General features: G+C 34.5%; 2 protein-coding genes across 2 annotated transcripts in view; one reads left to right on the top strand and one right to left on the bottom strand.

Moving 5' to 3' along the window:
* Positions 1-23,518, top strand: part of RB1 (RB transcriptional corepressor 1) — a 170,176-nt gene that overhangs the window by 109,613 nt on the left and 37,045 nt on the right. The window lies entirely within an intron of this gene.
* On the bottom strand, positions 1,965-4,700 carry LPAR6 (lysophosphatidic acid receptor 6). Its single transcript, XM_007085404.3, has 2 exons — positions 3,922-4,700; positions 1,965-3,682 (listed from the first exon to the last, which is right to left on the bottom strand). The coding sequence occupies exon 2, from the start codon at positions 3,404-3,406 to the stop codon at positions 2,372-2,374; it is 1,035 nt and encodes a 344-aa protein (XP_007085466.1). The 5' UTR covers positions 3,407-3,682; positions 3,922-4,700; the 3' UTR covers positions 1,965-2,371.

Genomic DNA, 23,518 nt, shown 5'->3' with positions numbered 1-23,518 from the left:
CTGTTTCTTTAAATATTTTGAATGAATGTTATTTTTACTATGTATATATTTTTGTACATTCTTTTGGTAAACTAGTTATTTAGTTGTTATTTTCTCTGGAAAGGCCATTTCTGAGTTTAGAACCAATCATTAGGATCCTGGGGAGCTGTTTTCTACACCTTAAAAATGTTCTCATTTTCTGTTCCTTTGAAGGGCATTAATGTAGAACAGAAGATTAAATCATCTACTCTTTTATAGAGATGTTGAAAACAGTGGGTACAGTTCTTTGGGAGAGAGGGCTTGGCACTGTTACCTTAGAGTAACAAAAAGTAAAATTCTCAGAGTTGTAGTAATACAGGTTTTTTGGAGAAAGGGAAAAGAGAAAACTCTCAGAATATGTAATTTACCAGTGTAGTGCTAACAAAAGGAAAATAACTTTAGTACGCTTTCTCTCCATGTAGTTGAGATTTACCCAGGATTTGAAGTTGTTGATAAGAAAACTAATATTTTTATCTGTTAGGTATTACTTTGCGAAAAATCCTACAAAACTTTGATTCATCTTTCCCTTGACAAGAGGGTTACAAAAATTTCTCCAGTAATCACAGAAACAACAAATATCTAATCACTCTTTTGCTTGTATTTTAAACTAATAGCCATGCTTTGAGGTCTTGCCCACAAGACCTTTCAGCCAAGAAAATTTCTGAGAAATCTGTTACAACCTCCCTGCCCTTTGTTCCACATCTTTAAGTCACTAGTTGTTTTTCAAGAGTACTAGGTCTATTTATTTTCTGAAGAGTGATATCAAATAGAGGTACTACAGGACCAATTGAAGACATTAAGGATTTGTTTTGCTTTTGGTTTATCTAAAGGAAACCATGGCTACCTAAAGAAAATCTCCCACTGTTATTTTATTGAAAATGGATTACTTATTTAGCAAGTGACAATGATTTGTCTGAAATCATTGTAGCCCAAACCCAGAGAAGAGCAAAAATCAAATTTAAATTTTAAGGGTATTTTTCCAAAGTTGTATTCAGGATGTGAAAGATTAAGTGTAAAAAGTAGACTGAATGCTGAATTTAATTATGTGCATTTTTCTCAAATAAAAAGTATTCTTTTTTAGTTAACTTTGGAGAACTGCTTGAATTTGAAAGAAAAAAAATATGTTGGAAAATGAAAAAGTTTTAGTGTAGTTGGTGCTTCATATCTAAATTATAGCTCAAATCGATACCTTTTCTTTAAGAAAATGGAATGTAGTTGTACTGAGTAATTTGGCCCTGTAGTTTTCCTGCTTTGTACGTAAGGAACTATATTACTTTATAAATTATATTGACGTACAATAACATTTTGCCTATGGATCTATGTTTTTACTTTATAAATTATATTGACATACAATAACACTTTGCCTACTGGAAATAATATTTTCATCTGTTCAATATTTGGCTTTAAATGGTCAAGAGGGAAGGGAAGTAATATATTTATTTATCACTTTCTAAGTGCCGAGTCTTGTATTTCACTATCTTACTATCTGTGGTGTTTCTGACTTAAAATACTTAATATACAAGTTACTTATTATGACATAAATTTGCCTTTAAAATGTACCTCCAAGTAGTATTTTCTTAATGGACTTAGCAAAACAACAATTTTGTTAGTTTCTTCCCTCTCAATTTTGGTGATGTATATTATTTTGAAATTGAGTGCTATTATATCCAGTGAATGGATCAAAATAACAATTTGAAAGCATATTATACTATATAGTGAGATAGCATATGCTTCTTATGAATTTCCTACAAAGACAAAATCCTAAATATTATCTGGAAGTGTAACTGTTAGAGATCCCCAAATAGCGTTAGTGTGTTGTTAGTCTACAGAAGACATTTTTAGCTGTTTTTTCAAAAACACTCCCCAAACACTCTTTGAAATTACTCTCCTTTCTCATTTATGTTACAGTTCAAGAAACATGATTAGTTATTTCACTTCAAATCGAAATAGAAATTAGATATATGTTGAATAAAAATATTAAATACTTTAAAACATTTAATGTTATACTTTGTTTAGTTTAAAATTGCTAAGAAATTCAGACAGTGCACATGGTCACCACATGATTGAAATCATAGTCACTTTTAGACTTCGAGCAACTTTTTTAGGGATTTTTTTAATGAAGAGGAAGGAACAGATCAAACTGGCTCAGAAAAATAAAGTGGTATGTATACAGAATAGAATACATTTTAATGGTTAACACATTGAATACAATTTTTTATACTAATAACTTTAAAATGTCCACATGTTTATTTTCTTTCAAAGGCGGAGAAATAGTTGTCCAAGAAAACACTTTTCACAGTTGAAGGAACTTAGAGGTGCCCAGTGAAGTCCCAGCGGTTTTATTTCAGGCAGCTTATATTGTAGATTCATGGTCAAATATCTTACTTTTTAAGGTCTGTAGGTTATGTTGAATAAAGTTCTCTGTGCTGTGAACTTCAGAGAATCTAAAGTCACTTCTCCTAGTAGACCAGTTTTTCATTTTTATTGAATTCTGAATCGTGTCCGATGTGAAGTAGTAAACTATAGGGTCAAAGCAACAGTTTGAAACAGCAATGCAGAGAGTGATTGGGTACATAGTCCTTACTGCTGTCACTGCTGAGCAATTAACAAATGTTTGTGTTCTCATAAGAGAATATAAAATAAGATTGATGTTGTAAGGCACGAAACAGAAGCAGAATATGACCAAATGTACAAAAATCATTTTTAAAACTTTAGTTTTGTTTATTTTGCTTCTACTTAATGTAACAGGTTTATTTAAAGTTCTTAGCACCATACTAGAACAAGTTACATTTAAAATTAGAGGAATAAAAAATCCTACTATTTCGATGAAAATTACAATCCTTGAAAGATACGTTTTCCATGTGGCTTCTGGAAATTTTTCAAAGCAGGCTTCTGAGGCATTGTTACCCTGAGAGTGGGTAGACTGAAAAAAAACTGCTGGTGCACTTCCTCCTATCACAGTTAGCCACACAGCAATACACACGATTTTTGCATTTCGTTTGGTTCTTAGAGTCTTTGACTTAAATGGGTAGACGATTGCCAGAAACCGATCGACACTAATACAGGTTAAGAACAGAATGCTTCCATACATGTTGGTATAGAATAGCATCACTGAAATTTTACAGAGTTGATCTCCAAATGGCCAATTCTGGGTTGCAAAGTAAAAAATCCTGAAGGGTAAAGTAAAAACGAAAAGCAAGTCTGACATTGCCAAGTTAATCATGTATGTTGTAGTTTCATTTCGCACTTTGAGGGTGCAGATGAAAATGTATATGGCAACACAGTTAGATATTAACCCAAGCACAAATACCATACTAAACATGCAGCCATACAAAGTGTACTTAAAGGAGTCATCATAGTAGCATTGGGAGCTGTTATTGCTTACCATTATAAAGGCACGTCCAGTTTACAGTGTTAAATCCTTTGGTCTGCCGCAGTTTTCTTTGGTATTCAGATTGTGACCACTTTATAACCTCTGGAGTATTTGCAAATTCCTTGTATCTTTGGGTGATTTTGTAAATATTTCCTTTTTCTTCGAAATCTCGACAGGAAACATGAAATTCGTTGTTGTAAATTTTCCACTTGGTTCTTCAACAGGAAAATACTCTCATTTTCTGATTTCCAGAAAATCCGTGAATCCAGGGTTTAGGTAGCCCACGAACAACTTTAAAAAGAAATGTAGTCAGTGAAGCCAGCCTGTTAGATTATAAATTTAAAGAAAAGCGGTGTTTTGAAACAGGAATAAAACTACTCTTCTGGTAAACTTGCATTTCAGTAGGCAAAGTGAATATTTCAGAACTGTTTCTTTATGCTCCAGAATATTTAAGCTAAAGTTAGCAATCTTTTTTGCTTTTCAGTGCAGAGTTTCAGAGACTTAAACATTCCCAGTTTGGTCTCACTTACTTCTTGCTCCTTTTAAATAAGGTTTTCCTTTTTGGTATTCCTGAAGTGGATTCCAGACGGTAGTAAGCAGAAGAGTCTTTAAAGTTTCCGAAATAAATTCCTAAGCGTGTTAGCTCTTGCTGAATTGAAGCCTTTCCTCCGTTGCCAGATGTATTGTGAGATGGGCTTTCTCTGAAGTGGAAAAGAAAGGCTCGCTAGATTTGTAATATGACATCACAGGAAGAAGAGGCTGGGCTTGGACAAAGAAAGGTTTCAGCCGTTTGTTTGCAGTTCCTTTAATCTGATAATGTGTCTGCTGGGAATATACCTAGGAGGTTTGCAAATGGTCACTGGCTGTTTCGCTGAGCCTTTGCCCTTTAACTCTTTTTATGCAGAAATGCCTTCTGGGATGCTAGCCACCTCACAAAGAGTTTTCTTTCTTTCCTTTCTTTTATTTCTTTGTATTTGGTAGTAAAAATTAAGAAAGAAATCAGTATTAAACCTGTTTTTCTCTTATTTGATTGCTTTTGTGTTTGGAATGTGACTTTGTTTTCAAGAAATGTATAGGAGTGTATACTTATAAATTTAAATTGTTTGTGGTGTCTTAATATAGCATTAAAAAAAGTGTTTAGGAGAAATTTAATCTTTAGGGATAAAAAGGACTTGACTGCCCAGTGGTGGTTTTGCCAGTCTTGCCTTCTCTTTGCCATAATTGTTCCTCAAGATTTAATTGGTGTGATTGTGAGTGGCTCCAATCCTGAATCTCTTTTATTTTTGATGACGGAATCTTCTAACATTCTTTCCTCTTTCCCATAAAATTAAGTTAATATTTTAGAACACTTTCAATTTTTAAATTACCACTTTCCCCAAGAATACATTCAAGGATGTTCACATTTGGTGTGGTATTAATCTTCTTTACACACAGAGCTAAATTACATCTTTTTAAATGAACTTTTTTTCTTCCTTAAATTGATTGAAGTAAGTTTTGGAGAATAAAAGTTATACTACTTGGCTAAATTTTAGGTTCATAATTTTATTTTCCTTACCCTTAGCCCACACCTTACCCCTCTTAATATGACTTTGACTGTATTGGAATATGGTTCAGATTTTGACTTCATTTAAAAGCTCCTATGAGTTGTTTCTGAATATATTTGTATTTGAAGGATACTCATTTTTTAAAGTCCAAAGAAATTGGAGGAATAAAGTATGTGCAGGATGGGGGTCATTGAATATAGAGGATATTTCCTTCAGGATCGAAGATACCACACAACCTTTGGACACATACTTGGTTTTTTGTTCTAAATTACCATTTTTCAGAAAAGGCTAAGATCCAGTTATGTTTTACTGTTGCTATTTTCTTTCTTTCTTCTTCTTTTTTTTTTTTTTTTAATGTTTTTATTATTTACATTAGCACGGGCTGGGGGAGAGAGAGAGAGGAGGACAGAAAATCTGAATCAGGCTTTTCACTGACAGCAGTGAGCTATGCTGGGCTCCATCTTACTGTTAGGGCTCAAACTCATGGGTCTGTGAGATCAAGACCTGAGCCAAAGTAGGACGCTTAACTGACTGAGCTACCCAGGTACGCTGACTGTTGATATTTTCTAGTTTGGTTCAGTTTGGGGCAAAACTCTTTCCAAGTATCAATTTTGAAAATTTAGGGAATTTATGAGTGATTTGTTTTTCCTTCCTGAATTACTTAACTAATTTGAAAGTAATATGTTGCAATAATATGTTTTAATACGCTTTTAATTATAAAATTAAGTTTAGCAACTTTTGTTTGTTGATGAATCCTGCCTGAATTATTTTTTTTATTGTTTTGACTGGGAAATTTATAATAAAGTGACACCAAAAAATGAGTATTATTTATAATTGATAAATTTAAATGTTAAAGGGTTAAATTCTTTGTGTATTGCATTGATATGGAAAAGAGTTAGCCTGTGTGTGTTCATATAAGAAGCAGGTGAATAGTAACAAGATACGTAGTTGATAAGCTGTATTCTTTTTTTTTTTTTTAACGTTTATTTATTTATTTTGAGAGAGAGGGAGAGAGGGGGAGCAAGCAAGGGAGGGACAGAGAGAGAGAGAGAGGGAGAGACAGAATCCCAAGCAGGCTCCACACTGTCAGCACAGAGCCCAACGCAGGGCTCCATCTCACGATGTAAGATCATGACCTCAGCTGAAACCAAGATGATGCTTAACCGACTGAACCACCCAGGCGCCCAATAAGCTTGTAGTCTTATTGGAGAAAATTTTTCTGTTATAGTGTCTTAGTAATCTATTACTTTGATTATCTCTTTAGTCATCATTAAATAATGAAATAATAAGCAGTCATATGCCCTGACCTTGTTTACTTCTGCTTTCATTTTGAATATGGCATTTACTCAAAGAGTTAAAAATTGTGTTAATTCTATATTGGAATATTCTTCTACATATTGATGTTATTTACAAGACTTATTCACATAACTGTTCATTTCTTGTTTGAGTTATTTTGCTTATAGATCACTATTTGTGAATTAAGCTTTTTGTTATCAGTGTATTAGTATATGTTTGCATTTCTAATTTTTATGTAGTGTTTGACCCTTAGTAGATACTCACATGTTTGTTGATGAATGAATCATATCAGTAAACTTTAATTTTGTTGAAAGGTGTTTCTGTTCAGAAAAAAGAACAACAGCAGAGGGGCTGTCTGCTTCAGGGAAGATCATCAAATGCTAGATTTTTCGAGATATTTATGTTGACTTCTAAGGAACCAAAGTGAAATTAGATACCTTGATAATTCTTTAGATTAAGATTTGATAAATACATAGTAACTCCTTGCAAAGGGAGTTAAATAAATATAGAGAATTGAGTGTATTTAATATGTACTTTGTATTTGATAGCTTCAGGCCAAACTGTTATTTTAATACGAGATTTGTATACTTCTGAAGGTTAAGTCTGTGAATCAACTCGTTTTTTGTGTGAGGTTTTCTCCGGGGGAGAAATAACATGTGCCACCTATTTGAGATGTAGTGAATCTCATTATGCAAGTCATCACTTTCAAACTTTAATTTTATCAAGAAGCCAATTAAATAACCACCCAGCCTATAAAGTAGATGTTTGATTCACTACAATAGTGGTATAAATCAGTTAGTTTTGTAACTAATTTTTCTTCGGGGTGAGAGAGAGTATTCTGGTAGTTAACTATTAGAAGCGTAAGGGTTTGGGTAACTTCTGAGTTCTTGACTAAATTTCTGCCGCAACTGTGACTTTGAGGAGGCAACAAATCTGACTTGTTTCAAAATAGGCATTTTGAAAATGAAAAAACATTTCAAAATGTTTCAAAACATTCATAATAATGTTTGTTGAAAGAATAAACAAAGCTTTATTAGACACCCACTATAAACAAATAGTGTGTCAAGTGTGCTCCTCATCCATTCTTACTTTCTCTTTGTTTTCATCAAGCCTGTTTTCTTGGGCTTTATTGCAAGATCACTCACTTCCACCTTTCTGGGCTAAGCTTGTTACTCTTATCTGTATGATTGTTATAATGTCTTATCTTGTCTTCTGATTTTTAGTCCTACCCTTTTCTGTTTTCCCTCTGCCAGCCTGTCACAGATCAGCTCATGAGTGAATCAACTATTTATTCATATATTACCCTTCTTGCTTCCAAAAAGAATTTAAAGCTCCTGCTGATTTTAAAACGGATGAAAATAAACATTAAGATTTTAGTGTTTTATTATATGTAAATTATACCTAAACTTTAAAAGTTTAAAAAGAGTGTATAGAACAGTTACAAAGTTTGAATATGAGATATGTGAAATTATTGTATACATTCATCATTTTCATTCTACAAATTATTCATTTTGAACACTACAGTGTTTGCAAAAGGTAAAAAAAATCTTTAACACACAAATTCATAAAATGTTAGTAAAAGAATAAAAGGCAAGTATTAGCAGGAAGAGAGAAGGGTAGGAAGGGCAGAATATGAAATGATGATGTTAGAAAAATCTAGGCTAAGGGAAGTTGCTGCATTTGATGCAAGGGAGAAAAGGAAATCATAGTGGATTATGTCGCTTCTATTTAATGAAGGAAAACATTCCCGTGTGTCAAGGGAGAAACTTTTCTTTTGCTTTGTCTCAGAAATACATTGTGAATCTTTACCATGAACAATTAAATGACCACTGCTGATTGTTTTCTAGTGGCAGAACATACACCAATTCTCGTTGGCCTTCATTTCAATTCAAGAAAAGCACCTGATGTCAAATTGTGGTTCTGAGAAACATACTGTATGTTGGTTTGGTAGATTAATATAGTCCAAATATATGTGGTAATTTGGTTTAATGCTGAGGCTATTTTGGTAGTCTAGTGTAAGGGATCTCTACCTGAAGACCTTGACATATCTAAAACTACTGTTTAATTAATTCCCCCGAGGACTAGGTCCATGGTTTTGATGATATTCTCAAATAAAACTGTGACTAAAAACACATAAGAGACCACAGATCTTAAGAATTGAAGGAGTAGCTGGGGCGCCTGGGTGGCGCAGTCGGTTAAGCGTCCGACTTCAGCCAGGTCACGATCTCACGGTCTGTGAGTTCGAGCCCCGCGTCAGGCTCTGGGCTGATGGCTCCGAGCCTGGAGCCTGTTTCCGATTCTGTGTCTCCCTCTCTCTCTGCCCCTCCCCTGTTCATGCTCTGTCTCTCTCTGTCCCAAAAATAAATAAAAAATGTTGAAAAAAAAATTAAAAAAAAAAAAAAAAGAATTGAAGGAGTAGCAAGTCCTGCAGGCCATTTCTCTGAAATATCTGGAAATCTCAGAAATATTTTGAAAATTTTTCTCTATGGATAGACTAGAAGGAAAAAAGACTATTAGATGCTAGTGCAGGTTCCTTATGAACGAAGTACAGAAGTGTGTATGTAGGCAATAGAATGTAAATCTGTAATTTTTTAAATTTTGAATAGGGAAATGTGAAAGTGTTGTATAAAGAGGACAGGCAAAGAACAGAGAAGCTTGTTACACAGTCATTTGACCTTCCTAAGATTTTGGCTACTTGGCTGTAAATTGAGGGAGCTGGACTGCTCAGAGGTCTCTTCCTGCTTCTATACCCGATTCTGATTCTTTAAATACTGTGAATACTTAAGCTACTAGATTGGGTTTTTTCACTCTCAGGCATAACAAATCAAGGAGTCACTTTTCATTCTTTATGTTTAAGGATATCTAATTTTGAAACAGGTTATACAAGAAATATGTACAAGAAATATTCTTTGCTTACACCAAGAGTCTCATAATATAAGAATTTTGTTAACATGTTGTTATGCTGTAAAGATTTAACGTTGAACAAAGACTTTCCTTTGTATTTCTGTAGCATTCATCTTTAAAAGGTTTTTCTTTCCAAAGCACGAATAAGATGCCATGTTCTTACTATAAAATTGATCACAACTTTAAAGTATTTTCTTATTAAAAGTTTTGATGGTCATAATTGGAGTTATGCCTAAAATAACATTGAATATGAGGTGTATGAAAACAATTGGACAGGAGAGTATGTGAAACTTAAACTGAAATAAAGTTCAAGTTCAAAATAAAGTGTGGAACAGTGAAATTTTAAAATGTAAGAAAAATACTCTAAACTTGTTTTGAATGCATCAGATGTTTATTGTGATGATATGTGACTCTTCAATGTTCTCTTCCATATCAAATTTACACCTATTTTTAAAAATGTTTTATTTTTTTTATTTTGAGAGACAGAGTATGTATGTACGTGCTACCAGAGGAGGAGAGAGAGACAGGGAGAGAGCAAATCCCAAGCAGACTCTGTGCTGTCAGCTCAGAGCCCAGAGCCTGATGGGCAAGGCTCCATCCTAGGAACCTTCAGATCATGACCTGAGTTGAAATCAAGAGTTGGACGCTTAACAGACTGAGCCACCCAGGCACCCCTCAAATATACACTTACTAAAAAAGCCAAAGTTTTTCTCATTTTGGAGCCTTCTGAAGGCTATTATGATAAAATTTTTATTTAAGTTCAGACATGAGCAAAACTTTCAATTTGAGTAATGAACATTTATAATTTATGACAATGAAGTATATTCATTTTATATAAAAAGATCTCTTAACCTAACAAGAAAACTTATTAAATTCTATACCAATTTAGTATTACTGTAAGTGTGTTGATATCATTTGAAAGTGGTTTACCTTTCTATCATTATTGCAGACACTTAGTACTTTTTGTTACTCTTTACTGGAGCATGAGTCATCTACCCAAGTTCAGAGGGTTGAACCTGCTTATAGTGTTGGGTGGAAATAGAAGAAAGATGTAAAGGGTGATGAATAATGATTTATAGCAAAGTAACAGTAGATGGAAATGGTGGTTGAAGTAGGTTCAAGCAAACAGGGGAAGGAAATTAAGAGGAGCAGGAATGTTGTTTGTGGTGTAAGACTTAAAACTTGAGTAAACATATGTATCACTGCCAACTTTTGAGTTGTCCCTTCTTTCTTTTTTCCTATCTCAGCCTGATCCCCACTCCTTCATTGCTGCCTCTTAAAATCCTATCACATATTTTTTGGAGACCTCTCAATTTCATAAATTGGTTTTCTATACTTCCATAGTACTTAGTTTGTCTTCCTTTTAAGACTGCAATACAGAGTATAATAGTAACTGCAATACAGAGTATAATAGTAGATATTTATACAGAGTAGAGATGAGAGTCGACCAAGTCAGTTAAACGGCCTTCAGAGGAGATGATATCTAAAGAAGGGTAGCCTTTAAGCTGAATAAAAGTTTTAAATTTTAAGTCCTGAAGGCTAGAGTCATGCCTGGTAGTAATGTTGTCTTTTGCAGCCAAAAACACATAAAATTATTTGAGTGATGATTTTCCCAGTTTTTTCAAGGATCCTACATAATTAGTTCCACTCTAAATTTCTAGGAGAGAAGTTAATTCATCACATACAATGTATGCTTTGGGGCATAAGGGTTTAATTTGGTCATAAAATGCACTCAAATAAGGTCATAGGTTGGTTGGTGTTTTCAAAAGTCTTTTACCTACTTTAGAAGCAGGTAGATATAGTGTAAAAAAAAAATCTAGATGTTAAGGGACCTAGATTTGTAATCCCAGCTGTGCTACTAAAAATTAGTGTGACATTGAGCAAATAGTTTAACTTCTCTATTATACATTTATAAAAAAATACTGAACTAGATCTTTAAAATCCTTTCCAGACCTTACATTTCTAATTTAATCTTCATACAAATTTTGAATGGTAGAAAGAACATATATTATTGTCTCCAAAAAACTGAAAATCAGAGAAGTTGTGATTTGTCTAAAATTATGAAAGTGATTAAATAATGGAGAATGATGAAGCCAGAACTAGAAACCAGATCCTCACCATTAAATACCCAGCCCAGTTCCTTGTACTTCTTTGTCAAATTAGAGATATCTAATCATGTTTTTTTTTTTTTTTCTTATTGACATAAAATAGGAACCTTGGTTCATAGCTTAGGTGAATGTTAAGCAGAGAAAATCCTTCTTTGCTATATAGCCTTTTTGGGGAAACACTATAGTCTAAAATTATGATAGATTTAATCTCTTAGATTAGATTAAAATCATACTGCAACCATCTTTCACTTTTAGCTTCACCTATATTGATTTTATTCATTCATTCAGAGAGAGGGCAAGCAGGGGAGAGGGGCAGAGGGGGAGAGAAAGAGAATTAAACACACTTCATGCTCAGTACAGAGCCTGACATAGGGCTTGACTCACAACCCTGAGATCATGACCTGAGCCAAAATCAAGAGTTGGACGCTCAACTGACTGGGCCACCCAGGCACCCCATGTTGATTTTTTATAAAAAATGTTGGAAATGGAAAAAGTGCCAGATTTTATATAGGGGAAGGAAATATTTCTCTTTCTTCCAAATAATTAGAACAGACGTTTTCTGTGAACAATAATTGAACATTTTCTAGCACTGTTTATTATCAGAAATCCAAGTAGTTGAGTTATATTTCAGTAAGCATTTGTTGACTTTATCCATTACTGAAATGGAGAAAGGGAAGAATTGCTCTTTTAGGATGCTCCTGAAAAGCTAAATAAATACTTGTGGCCAGAAAGCTGCTCTTTGATACACCTGAGGTTTTTTGTTCCCACTAATGAAATTGCGTTTTAGGAAAACCAAGGTCAGTGCTTTTGAGTGACTCAGAGGCAAGTTGCTGAAAATACATCGTTGAGTTAGATGTATACATCTGTAAAAGGTTCATAGGGATGCCATAAGAAACTAGAAGGATTGATTCTGTAGTTCTCAGATTGCCTTGCAAGAGTCTTTATGTCCTTACTCTATGCATAGTGAAAATCATAGACAAGCATTGCTTATGTGATTCATAGGAGAGAAACAACTTGAAACTCTACCTAAAAAAAGAACTTTGACCCTACATAAGGAGAATTTTTTAATGAATATATGTTATACATTTTTGAAAATTCAAGTAAAATGTTTTAAAATACATATGTATCCTTTAAAAATGATTCCTTAGCTTTTTTGATTAACTGGTGTCACTCTCATTAAATAAGATAATTCTGTATGAGCACTAATCAACTGGAAAATGTAATGGAAAAAAGATTCTGCTTAAAACAGTAAATAGTATAAAATACCTTAAGAATAAATGTAATAGGGAAAGAACAAGATCTAGATGAAAACAAAAGACCCAAAACTGTAATGAAGGCCATAAAAGAATACCTAAATATGTGACATGCAGTTTTACTGGGACAAATCTAAAAGTTTAATGTTATTCCACTAAAAATCCCAATAGATTTTCAGTGAATGTCTTGAATAAAATGGTGTATATATATGTATAGTGTATGTGGATTATATTTATGTGTGTATGTGTGTAATAATATATATACACATGCTAAATACATATATATTATATACTATAATATATTATGTATACTATGTATACACATAGTATAACCTAGCAGTTTTACTTCTAAAAATATTTGTCCTTGTTTCCCATTCATATTCCTATCAGTATTTCCCCACATCCTCCTCTAAGCCAGATTATTATGAGACTTTTAAACCCTTCATAAATTAATAGGTTAAAAGTGGTATCTTGTTTAATTTGCATTTCTTTAGTTACGAGTGAATTTGAGCCCAGAAATAGGCATGCATGTGGGGAAATATAATATTAGTACTTTAAATCAGTAAGAAAAATACAAATATTTTAGAAATGCTTAATGGGTCATCAGGGAAGCAATTTAAAAAAAAAAAAAAGTGGACTTTAACTTATTCTTTATACCAAACAAAATAAATTCCAACTAGATCAAGAATTTAAATGAAAAAATGACTCCATTAAAAATAAAAGCCTCCATAAATTTCTGGGAAAAAATTGGGTGCACTTAAAAGAGTAGTAAAGTATTATATGAAGTCTACAGTTTTGAAGGAAAAGGTACATTTGACTAAATAGTTTGGCTACAAGAACACATAGAGTAGGAAGAAAATGTCAGTTTATCATATTGCACTTTATATAAGATTAAAACTAATGAGAGGCACCTGGCTGGTTCAGTCAGTGGAGCATGCTACTCTTAATCTCTGGGTTGTGAGTTCAACTCCATGTTGGGTATACAGTTTACTTAGTAGAAAAAAAAAACCCAAAATTAATCCATTCAGAAAAATGGGAAAAGGATCTGAACAAGAATATCATTTTTCCTCTTAACTTAAAAGTGGTTTGCAATTTTGTTTGTTTTAAAGTAGGGCTCCACATCCATTGTAGGGCTTAAACCCACAACCCTGATATCAACAGTCACATAGGCTCTACTGGCTGAGGCAGCTAGGTGCCCCTGGTTCACAGTTTTTGATACCCAAATTAATATTTTCATTTTTTTTTTTAAGTTTTGGCCTTTAAAAATGAGTGCACCTAATTTAGATTTTTTTTTCCTTTTTTTTTTTTTTTTTTTTTTTGCTTTCAAATGACAGATTTTTAAGATCTAGCTCTGTGAACACGATTGCAAATACACTTAATAGTGGAAACATATTTAAGCATTTATGCAGATGTTTTACTCTTAACTAGAATTCAGAGAGACTGGCTCTTTTAACAGATACTGATACTCAAGGTATATGGAAGAATTAATAAGATTCTAAACCACTACTAATCCTTTTGCAGAACAAAATTTCCATGGTCACTTCTTTTATTGGTTTGTTGGTGTGATTATTTTAATCAACTGATTTCACATTCTTGGAAAACTTGAGAGTTTCCTATCCATACCCAGATGTCACCAGTGCTGCCTAGGAAAGGTTAGAAACAAAAGACCGGAAGGACTGACTCTACAATAGGGCCCCTTTCAAAGCCCAGCTTTTTGTTGTTGTTTTTTAGTTAAAAGTGGACTGCTTCAGCCAGACCAAAAAACAGTTACTAGATTGTTGTCCTGGCTATATAGATAGGGAAATAGGATAGGGACATTTAAATTATTTTAAATTATTTTTCCTTTTTATGTTGTGTTTGATCTTGGGTCTGCTATTTGTTTATTCAATAGCAAATATTTACGGAATGCCAGTTGTGTACTCTTCCAGGTACTAGGATTACAGCAGAGGAAAAAAAAATTCCTGACCTTATATTTATTTGGGGGAGATGGGCAATCAACAAATAATTATATAATTGGTCAAATGGTGGTAAGGTCTCTGAAGAAAAATACATTTAGGAGGAAAAGCAAGGTGTTCTATAGAGAGAGTCCTAGGAAGGGCTTGTTGATAAAGGGACATTTGAACAAAGACTTGAAAGAAGTGAAGGAATGAACCAGTCTTTAAAAATGCCCTCCCCAGTTTGTATTTCCAGCCTCATCTTAAATAATTCACTCACCAGGTTCACGTAACCAAAATTTTCATGGCAACTGGAAATTTCTAAGTAGTGTTTCAATTTGATAAAATTCCACATACCTACTTCTGATTTTTGTTTTGTGTGATACCTTATAAACTGGGATTGGCTTAGTTTTGGCTACTCATCAGGGTTCTTGAAACTAAATCCTTTTAGGAGAGTCCTGTCTTTCATTAAAAGGAGCTCCAGGTCTATAGTTGATTTCAAGTCAGACCCCACCCTGATTTCTGCCTCTCTTTGCAGTTATCAGATTTGTCTTTTACTCTTTGTTGCTTTGACTAGCACCTTACTACCTCAGGACTGAATTTTCTCCTGGGTTCAGTTTCCCTGGTAACAGCAACATCTGACAGCCTATGTCAGTTGACTTCCTTGACCTCTGTTAATTACCTGTCCTACATATGCTCCAGTCTGGGATCTACTTACATTACCGTTGTCTTTTATCATCACATGGTATCCTAATTGTGGATTCACCTTTAGATTCTTGGCATTGTGTCAGTCCTTCAAGGAGCCAACTCTTTTCCTTACTCTTGTGCTCTGACACGTAACCGTTACCAAGCCCTACTCTCGTTCTTGGAACCGTGACTTCACTTTTCTCTGACACAACTCCATTTGCTAGACACACATGACATCATTCCATGAGACTGGCTTTTCAATAATTCTTCCTAGGAATAAATTTATTATTTATAATGTAGGAGAGATATTATTAAGGCTCTTAAAGAGCAATAATAAGAGAAATAGAAAAAATTAGAGAAAAGGGAGCATAACTCTACTATTCTAATAAATCAACTGTCTATAATTTTTCTAGTTTTTATAAAATATATATATTAAATTTAAATTCCAGTTAACATACAGTGTAGTAATAGTTTAGGTGTACAATATAGTGATTCAGCACTTCCATACATTACTCAGTGCTCATCACAGCAAGTGTACTCCTTAATCCCCATCACCTGTTTAACCCATCCCCTCATCCCCCTCCCTTCTGGTAACTATCAGTTTGTTCTCTGTAATTAAAAGAGTCTATTTCTTGGTTTGTCTCTCTCTTTGTATTTCCCCCTTTGCTCGTTTGTTTTGTTTCTTAAATTCTGCACATGAGTAAAATCATACAGTGTTTGTCCTTCTCTGACCAACTTACTTGATTTAGCCTTATACTCTCTGGCTCCATCCATGTTGTTGCACATAGCAAGATGTTAATTCTCCCCCCCCCTTTTTTTTAAAGTTTAGTTATTTATTTTGAGAGAGAGAGAGAGAGAAAGAGTGGGACAAGGGCAGAGAGAGAGGGAGAGAGAGAATCCCAAGCAGGCTCCACACTGTTAGTGCAGAGCCCAATGTGGGGCTTGAACTCACAAACTGCAAGATCATGACCTGAGCTAAAGTCACACGCTCAACTGACTGAGCCACCCAGATACCCCAAGATTTCGTTCTTTTTGATGGTTGAGTAATATTCCACTATATATGTGTGTGCGCGCGCGCGTGTGTGTGTGTGTGCACGCGCATGCCACCTCTTTATCCATTCATCAGTTGATGGACACTTGGCTACTTCAGTATCTTGGCTATTATAGATAATGCTGCTGTAAACATTGGGGTGCGTATATCCCTATGAATTAGTATTTTTGTATCCTTTGCTGGATCACAGGGTAGTTCTGCTTTTACCTTTTTGAGGAACCTCCATACTGTTTTCTAGAGTGGTGCACCAGTTTGCATTCCCATCAGCAGTGCAAGAGAGGTCCTCTTTTCTCCACCTCCTTGCCAACACGTGTTGTTTCTTGTGTTGTTGATTTTAGCCATTCTGACAGGTGTGAAGTGATATCTCATTATAGTTTTGATTTACATTTCCCTGTCTGTTGGCCATCTGTATGATGTCCTTGGAAGAATGTCTATTCATGTCTTCTCCCCATTTCTTCACTGGATTATTTATTTTTTGGGTGTTGAGTTTGAAAAGTTTTTTATAAATTTTGGATATTAATTCTTTATATGTTATTTGCAAATATCTCCTCCCATTCTGTTGGTTGCCTTTTAGTATTGTTGATTGTCTCCTTTGCTGTGTGAAAGCTTTTTTATTGAGATATAAATGACATAAACATTATATTTTTAGGTGTACACTATAATGATTCAGTATTTGTGTATATTGTGAAATGATTACCACAAAAAGTATAGTTAACATTTATTGCCATACATAGTGGCAAAATTTTTCTTGTGATGAGGACTTTTAAGATTTACTATCTTAGCAACTTTCAAACTATACAGTACGGTATAATTAACTGTGGTTACCATGCTGTATATTATATCATTACCTCCTTATAACTTACTTATTTCATAACTGGAATTTTGGATCTTTTGACCCCTTTTACCCATTTTGCCCACCCCTCTGCCCCTCTGGCATTCACATCTATTCTCTGTACTCAGTGTTGGATGTTTTTTAAGTTCCACATATAAGTGAGACCATACTGTATTTGTTTTTCTCTGACTTCACTTAGCATAATGCCCTCAAGGTCCCTCTGAACTGTCAACAAACGGCAAGATTTTCTTCTTTTTTATGGCTGAATCTTATATATATAGCACATTTTCTTTATCCATTCACCCATCAGTGAACACTTAGGTTCTAGGTTTGTTTGTTTGTTTGTTTGTTTGTTTCTTAAGATTTTATTTTTAAGATCTCTACACCCAGTGTGGTGCTTGAACTCACAACCCCAAGTCCATGGACTGGGCCAGACAGGTGCCCCAAGATCTAGGTTTAATTTAAGTCTTTGCTAGTATACTTACATAGTTGAAATCAAACAATAATTCTCTTTGAAGTCTAGAAGGGAACAGTGCTTTTTTTTTTTAATGTGCTATTAGATAATAACATTTCCACTGTATCTTTTAAATTATGTCTTACCATAAATTTCTCAAAATGATTTTAGTCACTGTCCATTTTAAACAATATGAAAAATAAGCTAATTTCTGACACGAACATACATTTAAATGTAAGCTATTGACATCTCTAAAATATAGCCTCTTAGGAATAGATTAACTTTTTAGACTTCAATCTTTTTTAAAAAAATACTCATGTGTTTTTCTGTTTATAAAAGTACACCTAGATTAATTAGAAAATAGGAAAAGGTACTTTGATGATTTAAAGCACTTAAAGTCATTTTATAGTCACTATTTTATAAATTTAAAAACAATGATTAGTTAGAAGCAATGAAATTCTTGTCTAAGATATATACTGTCTGAAGAAGAGAGTTGAGATTCTGCTGCCTTGCTTTCTAATACAGAGAAGGCTTTTTCAGGGACTTTCTCAAAGCAGTAAAGGTGCTGGAGATGAGTCTGATCAGGGAATTTTTGCCGCCAAATGAGCCTTAATAAGTATGCTACAGAAGACAGACTTTATTTAAAATAAACTATTTAAAATTATTAGTCAGAAACACTATCAAGGCTTAATTCTTATTTTATAAAGCTGTTTCCCTGTTAATTAAAATGTCTTTCAGTAGATATGCTCTGCATTATAAAACACTGATATCTTTGAGAAAATTTTCAGCTGAACTAGAGATGTGGATAGTTTATTTTATTCAGATTTGAACTAGTTTCTTCTTGAGAAGGAGCATATCTTAAAACTTTAATCTGTTACCTTCATATTTATTTAAAGGTTACATGAAAATATGTTCTTAAAATATTGATAATTAGAAGAAATAATCTTTTCAATAATAATACTTTGTATTTGATAACACTATAAATTGAAACTTCAAAGGTTAAGAACTCAACTTTGAATGTGTTTTGGGATTCAGTATAAATAATGAAAAAGATTTTATTTATTCATTTATTTATTTATTTATTTAGATGTTTATTCTTGAGAGAGAGGGAGTGGGGGAGGGGCAGAGAGAGAGAGGGAGACACTGAATCTGAAGCATGCTTCAGGCTCTGAGCTGTCAGTATAGAGCCCTACACGGGGCTTATACTCACGAACCGTGAGATCATGACCCGAGCTGAAGTGAGTCGCTTAACTGACTGAGCCACCCACATGACCCACAAAGGAGATTTTTGTAATAGACACATTATTATACCGTTGCTCTGTTAGCAGAGTCCTGAAATAGCATCAGACATTTTGCTTCAGGTACTGTTACCACAAGCCCAAGACTCCTAAGATCCCCTTGCCCCATCAGGAGACTTCGTGCGGCAAATGGAACCAGCAGAATGGACACAGCCACAACAGGTAGCCTGTCCCAAGACTTCCCTTCCTTGCCTTAGAGACAGCAGGACCATAGAGGAACACCAGTAAAGAATATTTTACCCACCCACCTCCACCACACACCCCCAACTAAGACACATCTGGCAGCCTGACCTGGGAACAATGTGTGTAGGTTCATATATCTACCACCACAGTCAAGATACTGAACGCTTGTATCATACAGGGAACTAAACCCACATCCCTATAGCCCCTCATGCCTGTCCCTAACCCCTGGTCACTATTAGTCTGCCTTCTATTTCTAAAATTTTTTAATTTCAGAATGTAATATAAATGGAATCAAATACAATTACCGTTTTAGGATTATGGTTTTTTTTTCCCCACTCAGCCTAATTTTCTAGAGATGCATTTAAGATACTGCATTTATCAATAGTTAATGCCTTTTAATTGCTGACTAGTATTTCATAGTATGAATGTACTACAGTTTTGTTTTTTTTTTTACTTTTGTTTTTCAAGTTTATTTTGAGAGACACAGAGTGCAAATGGTGGAGGGTCAGAGAGAGAGAGGGAGAGAGAGAACCCCAAGCAGGCTCCACACTGTCAGCACAGAGTCCAATGTGGGGCTTGAACTCACAAACTGTGAAATCATGACCTGAGTCAAAACCAGGAGTCATGCATTTAACGGACTGAGCCACCGAGGCACCCCTGAATGTACAACAGTTTTTTTTAACCATACTCATATTGAAGAATATCTGGCCTGATTCCAGTTTCTAGCTATCACAAGTAAAAGCTGCTTTGAACATTAGTGCATAGGTTTTATATGAACTTGAGTTTTCATTACTTTGGGATAAATACCCAGAGTATAATTGCAGAATTGTATGGTTATTGTGTGTGTTGTTTAATGAGACTGCCAAAGTATTTTCCAGAGTGGTTGTACCATTTTAAATCCCCACCAGCAATACATGAAGGTTCCAGTTTCTCTGCCTCCTTGCCATCATTTGGTATTGTCACCATTTTTTTTATTTGAGCCATTCTGATAGTATAGGGAGAGCTCACTGAGGTTCTAATTTACATTTCCTATTAGGATGATGGCTAATGATATTGAATATCTTTTCCTATGATTATTTGTGATCTGTATTTCCTCTTTACTAAAAGGTCTCTTCATTATCTGCCCATTTTCTAGTTGGATTGTTTTATTATCATTGAGTTTTACAAATTCTTTATATATTAGGTACGAGTCTTTTACTAGGGAGGTGGCTTACAAATAATTTCTCCTAGTCTGTAGCTTCTTTTTTCATCCTCTTCTGTGGTCTTTCTCATAGCAAAAGATTTTAATTTTGATGAAGTCCTACTTACCAATTTTTCTTTCGTAGATCATGCTTGTGGTATCGAGTCTAAGATCCCAAAGGTTTTCCCCTATGCCTTTTTAAAAAGTTTTATAGCTTCACATTTTATATGTAAGTGCATGATTCATTTTTAGCTTTTAAAAAACTTTTTTAAAGATTATTTTTTTAAGTAATCTCTATACCCATGGCACTGGAATTCACAATTCCATGTTGCATGTTCTAGCCTAGTACCCCATTTTTATTTTATTTTTGTACAAGGTTTAGGATTTAAGTCAAGGTTCTATTATTTTGGCTTATATCCGGATATTCATTTTTTCAGCACTATTTGTTGTAAAGCCAATCCTTTTTCCATTGATTTGCTTTTGTACCTTTTCAAGAAGGGAAAAAGAAGATGATGGGACAAATAGATGTAGTATTTAAACTAACCATTAGCAATAATTGCATTAAATATAAATGGTGTCAGCACCCCCAATTAAAAGTCAAAGATTGTCAAAGTGGTTAAAAAACAAAGACCTGGGGGGCCTGGGTGGCTCAGTCGGTTAAGCGTCCGACTTCAGCTCAGGTCACGATTTCACAGTCTGTGAGTTCGAGCCCCGCGTCGGGCTCTGTGCTGACAGCTCAGAGCCTGGAACCTGCTTCAGATTCTGTGTTTCTCTCTCTCTCTGCCCCTTCCCCACTCATGCTCTGTCTCTCTCTGTCTCAAAAATAAATAAAATATTTGAAAAAAAAAAAAAACCAAAGACCCAACTCTGTGCTGTTTACAACATACCGGTTTTAAATATAAAGATATAAATACCTTAAAAGTAAAAGTATGAACCTCCAAAGATTAGGAGCCTGGATGGAAGTAAGGATAATTCTAAGATTTGTATGTACTGTCAGTGGTTAGGTGGTTGATAACACAGTTAACTACAGAGGATATTGAAGGAGTCATAGCTGATTGGTGATGAGGATAATGAGTTCATGTTAATGTTTGAACATGTGAATATTTGATGGGTTTGCCACATATCCATCTGGAGGGCTGAGATATCTAGTTGGAAATCATGGATCTGGAACTTGAATGAGAAGCTTTAGTCAGAAAGCAGATTTAGGAGTAGAATAGCTATAATTAAAGCCAGGATAATGGCTCAGCCAGCATATATATTGGGAAGAGCATCCTGAGGAATATCAATATTAAAAAAGTAGTAAAGTAAAATGGGAAAGAACTGTCAGAAAGGTCAAGGCCAGCCATAGATTATCTATTTTCTATTCAAGTTCCTTTTGCAAGGCAAAATTATCTTCTAATGATTTGGCTTAGGATAGTACAAAAACATTTCCTGTAATGCAGGTCTAATAATATTCCTCAAAATATCCAGAAAACAATAGCAATTCCTGCCTTCCACTTCTATTATTAATTTATCTACTAGCACTAGAGACCTTGTGCTTACTTGGATAATTACAATCTCTTAGGAACACCTCAACTTGATAGCCTTTAAGTTCTTGACTCTCTGGAATTCCAAAGTTCATGCTTGCTTTTAGAAATTATTCTAATAGTTAATTTCATAATTAACATCATGAAATATGTAGAGTAGACTTATAGCTTCTGCTTTTTCTATCCATATTATTTACTCAGTGGGATTTATTCTAATCTTGCTGATAAAGTCTGGTTTATATCACAAAATCAAGTGGCAAAACAGAGTGAAGTGTTGTCCAAAAAGTGATTATGCTGGCAGTTAATTTCAGTAGCTAAGTAATGAAATGAGACAGCTTGCCTGAGTCTGAAAGAAAAACTGCTTTCTGAGTCCTGGATACAATATAGATATAAATACATAATTTTCAAAAGTTAAGTATTCCACTAAATATTTTCTTTGTAGTCTTTGAAAAAACCATTTGCTGTATTATCTATTTGCTGTGTCAAGAATTACCCCAAGATGTAGCAACTTAAAATAACTAAAGTGTGCTATCTTACAAGTTTCTGAAGGTCAGAAATATGGGAGTGGCTTTGCTGTGTGGTTTTGGCTCTTGTTCTCTCAGGAGAGACCCTCAAGTTCTTAACTAAGGTTGCAGTCAGGTTAGGGCTTTGCTGGAGCTGGAGAATCTGCCTTCAAGTTCACTCACATGGTTGTTGGTAGGCCTTACTTCTTCACTGGTTGTTAGCCAGAGGCTTCTTTTCTTTGCCACATGGACCTCTCTCCATGGGACTTCCGGGAGCCGGAGATGAAACTGCACATTTTTTATAAGCTAATTCAGAAGTGACATGCCATCGCTTCTGCCATATGCTATTGACCAGACAGACTAACCCTGGTACAGTATAGAATGGGTCTTCACAAGGGTGTAAATAACCCAGTGTCAGGGATTATTGGTGTGGAGGCTGGCTGCCACAGTTGATATTTAATGTCAATTAGAAAGAAAATCATGTCATCACTTTTCTTCTTTGTGTTTTGCTGTATTTTAATTTGACCCATGATATGGCTATGTTGTATAACATTCTAGAAATATTTCTTGAGTATCCATTATGTGCTAAGCGCTGGGATTTTATTTTAGAGCTCTCTAAAGGTCTCATCTGCACCCTGCTAGTCACCTGCTTAAAATCCTTTAATTAGTTAATCCTCTGCTGTTTCCTTGCAATAAACTCTATGTTTTAGCTCTATGGAATGAATCATCTGAGTTTTAAGGGCTTATGTCCCTGATGCCATTTTGAATACTTAATACTTATCATCTCATTTGATTTTTATAACAGCCAACCCTATAAGGAAGTATTACCTTCCTCATTTTATGGGAGCTATATGACATCTCTAGGGTCATATTTTCTCTTGTTCAGAGCCATCTATTCTGCTTTCCACTTGAAATGACTTCTGTCTTTGGGACTCAAATCAGGCATAATCTTCCAGGAAGTTTTCGGCAATGTACCTAATCTGGATTCGATGTCCTTCCCTTGATTTCCAGTATATACCCTGTGCGTATCCTTTGATTATGGAACTTACTGCTCTGTATTGTTGCTTTTTAATTTATTTATCTGTTTCCTTCACTAGACTAGAGACTGTAGCATAGGGATTAAAAACAAGGGCTTTGGAGTGAAAAAGCTTGGGGCCGAATCCTGGATCCACCATTTACTATCTGAGCAATTTAATCTTAGCCTACCTTTCTTCACTTGTAAAATGACATAAAAAATAGTACCTTCCTCTAGAGTTTGTTGTGGGGATGAAATAATATAAATAACGTGCTGGGTGGTTTGCCTGGTATTCAGTAAATCTGTAAACTCTTCAAGGGCAGCATTATTGAATGCTTAATATGTGCCATGTACTGTTC

The sequence above is a fragment of the Panthera tigris genome, chromosome A1, assembly GCF_018350195.1.
Source record: "Panthera tigris isolate Pti1 chromosome A1, P.tigris_Pti1_mat1.1, whole genome shotgun sequence".
NCBI lineage: Eukaryota > Metazoa > Chordata > Mammalia > Carnivora > Felidae > Panthera > Panthera tigris.
This window is presented reverse-complemented; position numbering and strand designations above follow the sequence as displayed.

Coding starts and splice junctions, on each gene's coding strand:
- LPAR6 (XM_007085404.3), bottom strand. CDS start 3,406: ATGGTAAGCAATAACAGCTCCCAATGCTACTATGATGACTCCTTTAAG.